General features: G+C 35.8%; 1 protein-coding gene across 1 annotated transcript; it reads right to left on the bottom strand.

The window, feature by feature from the left end:
• Nucleotides 1–215: 215 nt before the first annotated feature.
• On the bottom strand, nucleotides 216–8638 carry LOC142607000 (protein CNGC15b-like). Its single transcript, XM_075778405.1, has 7 exons — nucleotides 8378–8638; nucleotides 7788–8292; nucleotides 7440–7652; nucleotides 2874–3172; nucleotides 2514–2625; nucleotides 1909–2145; nucleotides 216–1751 (listed from the first exon to the last, which is right to left on the bottom strand). Exons 1-7 carry the CDS (start codon nucleotides 8404–8406, stop codon nucleotides 1101–1103), a joined length of 2046 nt encoding a protein of 681 aa, XP_075634520.1. The 5' UTR covers nucleotides 8407–8638; the 3' UTR covers nucleotides 216–1100.
• Nucleotides 8639–10635: the final 1997 nt, after the last annotated feature.

Raw genomic sequence — 10635 nt, forward strand, 5'->3', positions numbered from 1 at the left:
TACCAAATGAAAAAACACATTTAGGTCCCTACAACTGCTTACTACCAAGTTTTAATCAATTAACTCAATTATTCACCCTCATAATTAGTCAATATTCAAGCTTAAAACAAAATATGAATAAAAAACATGCAAAACAGTAGAGAACAAATGCACACACACAGACGATATTTGTTCACGGAGTAAAAACCCAATAGGTGTAACACTCTTGAGAGAAAGCTCAACCCAACAAGTTCACTATGAATGTTGTTGTGATACAAACAATACTTACATGACTTCTTGTATGTGTAATCAAACAAAGTACTCAAGCTTCCCACTCCAACAAGCAACTGTGGAGTCCTATCTTTTGCCTTCAAAGTTACTTGTTGCCGCAAGTTGATCCATTAACCGCAAAACTATTCTCTCAGTCATTTCAAGACTTTTTAAAGATTTGATGAAGTGGTTTCAAACAACAATTCCAATACAGAGGTAGTGATCTTTGTTTGGAAGTAAACAACCTCTCAAGGATAGTCAACTGGAGAGGTTGGAAGAACTAGAAGGCTCCGAAAAGGTTTTTCAAGGTTTAGTATTGCTGCCTTTCTTCTAACGAAATTAGAGTTGAAGTAATATGTAAATACAAGTAGGACACGAGGTATTCTTGTCTACAAACCAGCCATGAAACTCAGGTTAGTGGATTTCCTTAAATGATTCATTTAGTCTCACGAAGGACTGCCAAAACTTTGTCCAAAATCCCTGGTTTAGTCGACTAATCACGCAACTTTGCTTGACCAAAATCTTCATTTCAGCACAACGAACAATATTCTTTTGTCTTCATCCTTAATTACAACATATAATTACAATTGAACATATTTGAATAATTACAAATAAATCTGTCATGGAAATAACCAATACTAAAAATCCTAACAGCAACGAGGGGATCATTACTGTAATGTCCTTAATTGATTGGTATAAAATTGGTATACATTTACTGCATATGCTTTTCAAGTCTTACCATTCCAATTTGAACAATTCATTCATCCAACAAAAATAGGGGAAGAAGTGAGACAAGGTACACAAACAACTCGCTAGTGCGAAGCCCAGTTCCAGAGTTTGTGTTGTACAATTCAATCAAAATCTGGCTCTGTGGGCTTCTGTAGCAAGCTAACAACACCAGAACTTGATTCAGCAGAGTTGTTAACAAGCCTCCTACTTCTATTCCTCTCTAGTAGTGTTTCAGCATACCTCATCCAAAAGGAATTCTTTGGGGGTCGTCCATGCTCCCTAGCACCAAGTTCAGCCATTTCCTTTAGCTTTTTATGCCTACGCCACGCTGCCTGTATAAAACATGCTGCCCATGTTCGCCACTGGTGAGAGTAGAACCTAAACGTGTGTCTAAGTTGTTTGCTATGAAGCCTTCGGAATTGTGATGCCACAAATTTTAAGTCCTCTGCTACTAGAGCAAATGCCTCAACTTCAGTTATAGCCTTTACGGTGCGTGTGGACGATGGGAGGATGACATTTGGACGGGGATCCAGGGCCCATGTTAGTAGCTCCTCACCACAGAAGTCACCTGAGCCAATCCTGCATGAATTGAAGAACCCAGTGCGACCACCATCTGTGGTGAAAGAGTCAAGGTGACCTCGAATTATAAAGATCATCTGATTGATAGTGTCACCTTCACGCACAAGGAACATGCCTTTGGTGCATAGTGCTGGCTTAAGCCTCTCACATATCGCATCCAGCATTGTTTCATCCATTTGATTGAACAGGGGAACCTATTTACATAAAGCTAGAAAATTTTAGCTCTTAATTATATCGTATGTTACAAAACGAATTACTATCATAATTGATAATATATATCTAATCCTCTAAATGTGTCATCAAGTATTATGATATTATCCATAAGGATATGAATGCATAAGAACAACTTACCCCTCGAACTAAAGAGAGACATAGATGGCGTTTGATCTCTCTCCGAAGATCCATAGGGAGGCCATTGAGAAGTGCTTCTTCATCGACCCCTCTAGTTGCCAACCACTTGTATTGATCATATTGTCGAATAGACTGCTTTAGTTGAGGAGGCAGCTGCCTATGATGCATCCATTGTTCTGTATCAGTTCTCCTGATCCTCCATTCTTCCAGTCGCAGTGTTGCTGATTGAAGGTATCTCTGCTTGTTCAAAATGACTGATTATTACTATGTATATCCAATGTTTCTTGGAATTCATGAAAACAGTCATGGACTTTGTAAGTACATTCCAAAGGCAAGTGTTTTACAAAGAAGATGAATGTGGAGCAATTGTACATCTATTTGCCCAACTAAGCTCTACGTCTTATAAACCCGCTACATAGACATCATGTTTGCTTGCAGTTGAGATAAAATTTTAGAGGCAAAGAGTCTAGTAGACTCAGTTGGTTGGCACTTCCAAGCGTTTCTAACGAAGAAGTCCAGGATTTAAATTCCCCTTCCCCAAATATCAAATTACCAACAAAAAAGAAGAAGATAGAAGGTTTAGAGAGATAATACCATGGACTTACTTGCATATTTCCAATGAGCAGTGCAAAGAGAAACAGCCCAAGGGTGGAGACAAAGATGGTGAAGGTTACTTCTCCAATGTAAGTGCTTGTAGAAAGATTTTGTCCTGTAGAACTAGATACCATTATTGTGTAAGTGAAACAAATTGATGAAAGAAGAGCACAAGATCACCAGTAATCAATGATATTTTCCTATAGCAGAATTGCTTGTTTAATGGACATGAAATTGATATATATATCTAGAAAAATAAGATGAGATCTCGTAACACTTTCACCAAAAAGCTCCTACATTTTATTAGCTACTCAATTTTGCTGCCGAAAAACTGAATTGAATGTAAGGATTTGTTAGGCTAATCATATTACCTTAGATTCCTTAAACCCCACCAAAAACAGTAAAAGTACTTGTTGAAGAATAGGGAGCCTATAACATTTGAGTTCACTGCATCTGCAAATATCCCGTACTGGTAAAAGTTAGGACCTGTTGCATTTGGAACGCATAGACTTGTGACATTTGTCGAGCTGAACCAATTGGTCCTAGAAGCGTCATTAACGGTACCGCAATCAAAGTATCCATATTGACAACTCGACTCAAGGCTGCACGCACTTCTCCAACATGCTTCTTGTCGCTCAATTGCTAGAATGTACCACCAAGCTCCTGAAACCTTCATAAAAAGAAAAAGAGAATTGGTTTGGATTTAATTAGTTTAGCTACATGGGGTCACATTTTTTTTTTCCTATTTGCTTACAATAAGTAAAGAATGAGTGATTTGAACCAAAGTTCTCCCGATTAGGAGGATGGAACATTATTGAACTACAAGACTTTTGGCTCAAGTAGTCACTTTTTTTTTTTTTTTTTATTCATCAATAATTGAGGATTGGGGAATTTAAACCATGAATTTTTTCATTAGAAACTTAATTAAAGAGGTGACAATCAGTTATATAAAAATCAAAACTCTTAGCAAATAATCACATATTTAATATAAAGATATGTGCGTACAATGAATCCAATGAATGGTGTATATAGTGAAAAATTATTAAATACTCATGAATTACAAATCTACAATAATAATGTGGTACTGAAAACCAATAAATGCAAGTCATTAGGTATGAATATATTATATAAGCTCATAAAGTAATATATGCAAAAGATAATTCTAATTTTAGGTAACTTGTTTTAATTAATGTGTAGTATCACATCATCAGCTATATTGTGGAGTATTAAATACTGTAATAAAAACTTAAACTTTAATATGTATCTTCTTAAGGTGAAAAACATATATTTATATTATAATATTAATAATATATAATTAGTTTTAAAAAAGAAAAAAAAATTGTAAAGTTGAATTTAAGTATCAAGTTAGTAACTCTTAAATGTGCAATATATACTAGAATAATATTTACTGCTTATAATGTGAGAGTTACTTAGAATTCTTGAATTTAATAGGAATTGAGACATTCATGAAAATTATAATTTTCAATAATTATATCAAATTAATAACTAAATTTTCACTAATTCTCAAAAATTAATAATTATTCTCTCATAAAAATAATTATAATTTGCTCTTTGATGATCTTTTGAAGGGACCGTCGTGTGAGGAAAGTGGGTGAGTATGAATGTATGATCTTTAATTAAAGATTCGATGTCACTCTTTCAAGTTTTTTTTTTTTTTTTTTTTTTTTTTTTTTTTTTTTTTTTTTTTTTGGGTTAAACCACTCGGTGTCCGGAACCACAGGGGCTCTGACTAAATCCGGATTCGAGCCGGGAAGGACCACAAGGGCGGCAAAGCTCTCCCAACCGAGTTTTAACGCAGCTGCATGCCCAAGGCTCGAACACAAGACCTTGGTTAAGCTAGGACAACCCCTTACCAGTTGACCAACGCGCTCGGTGGTCACTCTTTCAAGTTTGAACCATAGACTTTTGATATTTTTAATGTTAAAAGTAAAACCAATAAAACAAAAACCTAAGGTAGCTTATACGTTGTGTTAAAGCATGTGGGTACATGAGACATCACAAGATTAGTTATTAACGTAAAAGTTCCCCCCTCAAAAAAAAAAAAAGGTACAAGTTACATGTCATTTACAATTATTTAAAAAGAAAATGTCATTTCAATTTAACTTTGTGAGAGGAAGGTTCACCAAGCAACTTTCTATTCTTTTATCTTTTGTTACGTAATTAAGGTGAAGGAGAAAAGTTAACAAGCAAACGAAGGCTTTAAAGGAAGTACTCTAACTCTCCAAGGTAGTTTAGAAACTTATAAATCAAACATCCAACTCCCTCTTATCAATATCGAACAAAGTCATAGGGGATCCCTTAAGAGTTTTTCATTTCTTTTACTAAATAATTTAAAAGAGGGAGAGAAAGAGGAGTAGATGAAATCTTACAGATGTAAACCCCACACCCACTTCAAAAGAAGTACTCAATTCCTAAGATAGTCAAAAAGGCAAATTGCATATCGAATAAAAATAATTACTTTCCCAAAGTCAATGACCTATGTGTTTATAACATCTCCAGCTTTAAATCTCTCTCTCTCTCTCTCTCTCTCTCTCTCTCTCTCTCTCTCATTAAATGTATTTATATGAAAAATACTAAAAAGCATTTTGACCCTTAAATTCAAGATTTTTTTTCATTTTGGTTATTTAAGTGTGAAGGAGGAGGAAAAACAACATCATATTTGCCTTCGTCGCCATGAATTGTCATTAAAAAATTAGGGTTAAAGGTTGGTCTTGTTGTTGGGATCTGTTATTTAGGTTGGTTGTGTGTGTGTGGGTAGTTGAGATTTGTGTGTGACAGTGCTTTTGTGTGTGTGTGTGTGTGTGTGTGTGTGATGGACTTTATGCATAGTGTTGGTTTGAGACTTTGATATTTTTTTTACATGAGAGGAGGGGGGAGTAGAGGAGGGTGTTTAAGAGCATTTGCATTCGGAATGCTAAATGTCATATGTAAGCATATTTTAGCATTAAGGTATTAAGAGCATCAGCACTGGGGAATGCAAATGCCAAATGTAAGGAGAATTTGGCATTTCAAGCCCCAAAGTGCTCAGCATCTGGGAATGCAAAACCTAAGTATTGTAAATTTTTTTGCAATACTGCTACATGTAGAATTGCATTGTAGCACAATTGCAAAAGAAAATATTAATATTTTATCTCTGTCTCTCTCATATTTGTCTCTCAACTCTCATCTCTGTCTCTCCATCGCTAAAGCTTCACCAAACCACAACCCACAGCACAGATCAGACACCGAACCACCGCTGTAGCCAGACAACAAACCACCATCGCTACCCAGCAACCCAAGCAAAAAAACTCAGCACCACAACCACGACCCATGGCCTATGGCCACACCAACAGTGACACCCACAACCCACAGCCAAACCGACAGCGACGACATCGAGCACCCACAACCCACGGCCAAACCTACAAATCTGACCCCCATAACCAACAAAAACCCACCGGAGCACAACCAACAAAAAACCCACCTTCGGAAAAACCCACCGTCGGAGCATAACCAACAAGAACCCATCGAATCACAACCAACAAAAACTCATATCACGAATTCACGATCCACGACCCATGATCCACAACCGGAGCACAGACCCACGATCCACAACCAAAACGCAGACTAGAGCACAATCAAGCCCAGATAAGTAACAGAGAAGTGAGACAGGAGAGAGAGAGAGAGAGAGAGAGAGAGAGAGAGAGGAAGTGAGCATAGACCGGAGCACAATCAAACCAAAAAATGTTTTTTATATTTGCTTCTGGACTTAAAAAATAATATTTTAATAAAATGATAAAATAATAAAATTTTGAGATACTAAAAATATTATAAAATAATATGGTATAATGATAAAATGGCTTTTTAAGATAATAAAATATAATAGAATTGAAATTTTGGATGCTGATGGTCTAAAAGTGTGCAACATCCGGTCATGTAAAATTGTAAAAAATTTGACATTGCGCTAAAATGCCATTGCAAATGTAAGATGGTATTATAGTGGTATTCTAAAACAAAATAATTTTTTTTATTCCGTGTATTTAATGTATCTGTCACTTTCTCTCCCTTCATTTTCTCTGTTTCTCATCTCTCTCTTCCTCCACAACGTTCTGGCCTCTCTCTCATCACATCTCTGTCCTGGCCTCTCTCTCTCGCGGTGGCTTATACTGATCGGTGTTTAAGCTGCTTCAGTTCCACTGGGTACCACTTTCCGGCGTGGGTCTGGCGGCATGGTCCTCTGATGGCGATCAACCTCGCCTCCGATGATGGGCTGTGATTATTCTGGCGTAGGTCCGGTGGTGGGTTGTGGAGTTCCAACAGAGCTCCACCGCGATCATCAATAGTAGATCGGATCGGAGGGGAGGTGGAGAATCCAAGCCACAAACGAATGGAAATGGTGTCTGTGGTTGTTGGTGTTTGGAACTCCACCATGTGTGGTTGTGTTTTGGATGGAAATGGGTGAATTTTAGGTTTTATGTTATTAGTTGACTGGGTGGATTGGGTTTTATGTTGTTAGTTGACTTGAGAGACAGAGAGAAGAGGTCATGCCCGGTCCACAAAGGAGATGTGTATTTTATTTTAATAATTTCTTAATAGAAAATACTGAGTTGAATTAAAATGTCCAACTGACAATTGGTGGACCAAGATGAAACTTTTCAAAATTAAAGAGGAAAGAAAAAACCTCAAACTTTACGTGGCAATAATGTAAATTAATAAATAAATAAATAAAAAACTCTACCATCACAACAATTTTCATAATATATCTTGACCGAAACATTACTCATTATATAGACCAAGATGGTTTTTTTTTTTTTTTTTAAATGGAAATTAGAAAGTGAAAGTGTTATGTGGCATGCACAAAATCCAGCATCCCCTTGCTAACAAATCCCAAGTGCCAAAAGGAAGCCGAAAAGAGAAATGAGTTTGATTGATCTACTCACATGGCTTGCCAACAGATAAAGCATAAGGTTATAAGCAGCTCCTGTCCATGCTGATTCTGTCACAAAACCGCTTGTATCAATAATTTGTGATGAGAGAGGATAGATGAGAAACACTCTTGGGAGGTACTGGAACATCATGATAAACCACATGGCATTTTTCTGCACTCTCAATACAGAACCCTTCAAATTGGGTATAACTACCCAAGTTAACACCTGAAATGTACATTAAAAACAAAACAAAAAAACAAAAACAAAAACAAAAAGGGTCAAAACGCCATTACTTAACATATTGATGAAAGGTACACCATGGAAATAAAGGCCTGCATAATCAAGAATTTAGTGACATACTTGAGGAAGAGGCAGGGCAGCCATGATGTCTATCCAGAAATCTCTTCGTAGATACCTCATTGCAACCTTTGTATGATCTATAACAAGCTCTCCTCTTCCAAATACACGTGAAGAAGGTGCTATGTATGCTGTATGAAACTTAACAAAGATCTGAATCACATAAAACACATCAACCAATGATCTTATGATTGTGAGGATAATTTGAAGAGTCTTTCCCTTGTCTACGCATGTTTCAGCTCTGATTATAGGCGACAACAAAAACAATGGATCCACGAACAAAGCAATTAGACATGCAAATAAGTAAAACTTGCTCCAATGGCTAATGGTTTGTCCTCGAGGATCCAATATCTTATTCTTTTCCTTCTCGAAGTCCTCAGAAAAAACTCTACGCAGGACTTTAGCTTTAAATGATCTTCCGGTCTCCTCAGCAACCCCGGCGGCCCTCTTTAACGCACCTCGTTCACTGGTTCTAGAGAGGACTGGCACTTCATGATCATCTTGAACTCTGAATAAATCAAAAATTAATCTAATTAGGAACTCTAATGTTTTGAAATAATTTCAGAAATTAATTGAGGGGAGGACATACATACCTTATGAATTTTGAATTACCGTGACCCATATTGGTGATTGATGCTAGCTCTTCCAAAAGGTTGTGTTCAATTGTTGAACTTGCTTGCTCTTTTAATGTTTCAGAAAAAAGCTGAAAAATGAGGATATTGTCTCCTTGAATCAACTACGATGACCAAGTACAAGTTTGATGCTAGAAAAGGTCAATTAGACCTATGACTTTTCTTTTTTAGCATGAATCGTTCCTTAGTGATTTACATAAAGTGTCAACTCCAACATGTTGCTTCCCAAACTAAATATATAGGTGCCACCCTTTAATAAGGCCAAAGCAACGAAGGTACACACTTGTCAATACGTAGTTCGGTACTTGGCTTTACAAAACTTTTACCAAAATAAATTTCTTGAATAATTTAAATAGTTGAACCTAGCTCATATAGTTCCAAACGGTGTAGTCCTATTAAAGACAGTTTCTCAGCAAGTACATGTTAGTCTTACTATGATCTCATTCAAGAAGGTTTCCGCGAAATAGGTAGTACGGTATACCCCATGCCAAATTTCTATTTTTTATTAGTTTTAAAAGTATCCCAAATGTATGAGTTTATGGATTTGATACATAGTACTTTCGATTGATATGAAATTTTTTATGCAGGCTAAGCATAGAAAATGCAACATAAGATATAACCTTAGGATTGACAAAATATTTGTCTAATATAAAAATATTGACAAAATATTTGTATAACATTAACTAATAGTTGTCCCATGGATAATTTTAACATTACTGTTTTTTGGTGGGAGGGGGGGGGGGGCGGCAATATCAATATGGGAAAGACTTACCAAATGTCATTTACAATGTAAATTTTTTTTTTTTGAGAAGAACTATGTAAACTTATATATTGCTGAGTAAGAATACAAAAGTCCACAACTTCATGCTATAATAAGATAGTTAAAATACTGAATCACTTTTTTTTTTATACAAGATAAAATTTATACTCTAGCATAATCTAAGTATATATGTGTGTAAAACTTCCTCCTAGAGACTTGAACCCCGGCTCTTGCCCCCACACCCCACAAGTACTTATACTTGTAGAGAAAAGCATTTAATTCAACCATAAGTTTAGTGTTTTCGGTAAATAATATTATGTTTTATTGAGTTTTTTAAGTTAAGAACATGTTAGGTTCTAAAGATTTAAGATTAAATGTTTAGATTCCTATTTTGTTTATGTTGGCAAACTGAGAACAAAAACATGTTTAGATTAGGTGTTAGACATTGCTCAAAGTGGTACAAATCAAGTTTCAAGAACATTCAAACTGCAAAAAGAAGAGTACAAGTTCAGTGAAGCTTAATGAATCAAGAATTAGATCTGGCCGATCGAAAATCGCAATAAATTAGTTTTTGCAGAATTTAAATTAGGCTCAAGCCCACGAAAACATTTATAGGATTTCAGTCCAACACTCCTAAGTTCTCTAACTACGTTTTGAATACTCTTGGAAGACTTGTAAGTTTCTCCTGTGAGATTTGAGAGGTTCTATAATCTTCTACTTTACAAGTGTCTACCAGAACAAGATCTATTATCAAGTCCTAATGGAATAATCTAGTTACTGCTACAATATCAACAACTGGTGATCTGAAATTTTAAGTGGGATTTAAAGCAAGGAAGTCAATACCGTACCGGAGGCTGTACCGGTTTGGCCACCGGTACGATATATTTCGGATACCGGTCAATACCGGTGTACCGTTTCGGGTTTACCGCTATTTTATATATATATATATATATATATATATATATATATATATTATATACACACACTAAAATCTCTAGAACCATGGTTATAAGTATATAATATTTCACTTATATTATAGTAAATATAAAAGTTTATCATAAAATATTACCTCAATTCAGAAAAAATTATTCATAGTTTTAAACTTTAGTATTAATTAAAAGGAAAAAAAAACACAATATAAAAAATAGAAAGCTTAGTTGTTCATTGCATACTAAAAAAACAAATAATACTAATAAGTTAGTGTAAATAAGTTATTATTATGTCCTTACAAAAATTCAAAAATTACAAAATTAAAAAAAAAAAAAGTTTTTTTCTGTACCGGCCGGTACGCCCGGTATTGGCCGGTATTGCCCGAAATTGGCCGGTATGGCCGGTACGCGACCAGTACGGCCGGTATTTTTTCCGGTACAAAATAAAAGTGTACCGGTACCGGTGCACTGACCGGTACGGTACGTACCGGCCGGTACGGCCAGTACCGGCCGGTACGGCCAGTACCGGT

Source organism: Castanea sativa, chromosome 8 (genome assembly GCF_040712315.1).
Source record: "Castanea sativa cultivar Marrone di Chiusa Pesio chromosome 8, ASM4071231v1".
Taxonomy (NCBI): domain Eukaryota; kingdom Viridiplantae; phylum Streptophyta; class Magnoliopsida; order Fagales; family Fagaceae; genus Castanea; species Castanea sativa.

Bases quoted from the DNA above. Each gene is read 5' to 3' on its own strand.
- LOC142607000 (XM_075778405.1), bottom strand. From the start codon at position 8,406: ATGGGTCACGGTAATTCAAAATTCATAAG. The intron at 2,146-2,513 runs GTAAGTCCATGG...TTGAACAAGCAG, and splicing joins TGCTCATTGGAAATATGCAA to AGATACCTTCAATCAGCAAC. The intron at 1,752-1,908 runs GTAAGTTGTTCT...TTATGTAAATAG, and splicing joins GTCTCTCTTTAGTTCGAGGG to GTTCCCCTGTTCAATCAAAT.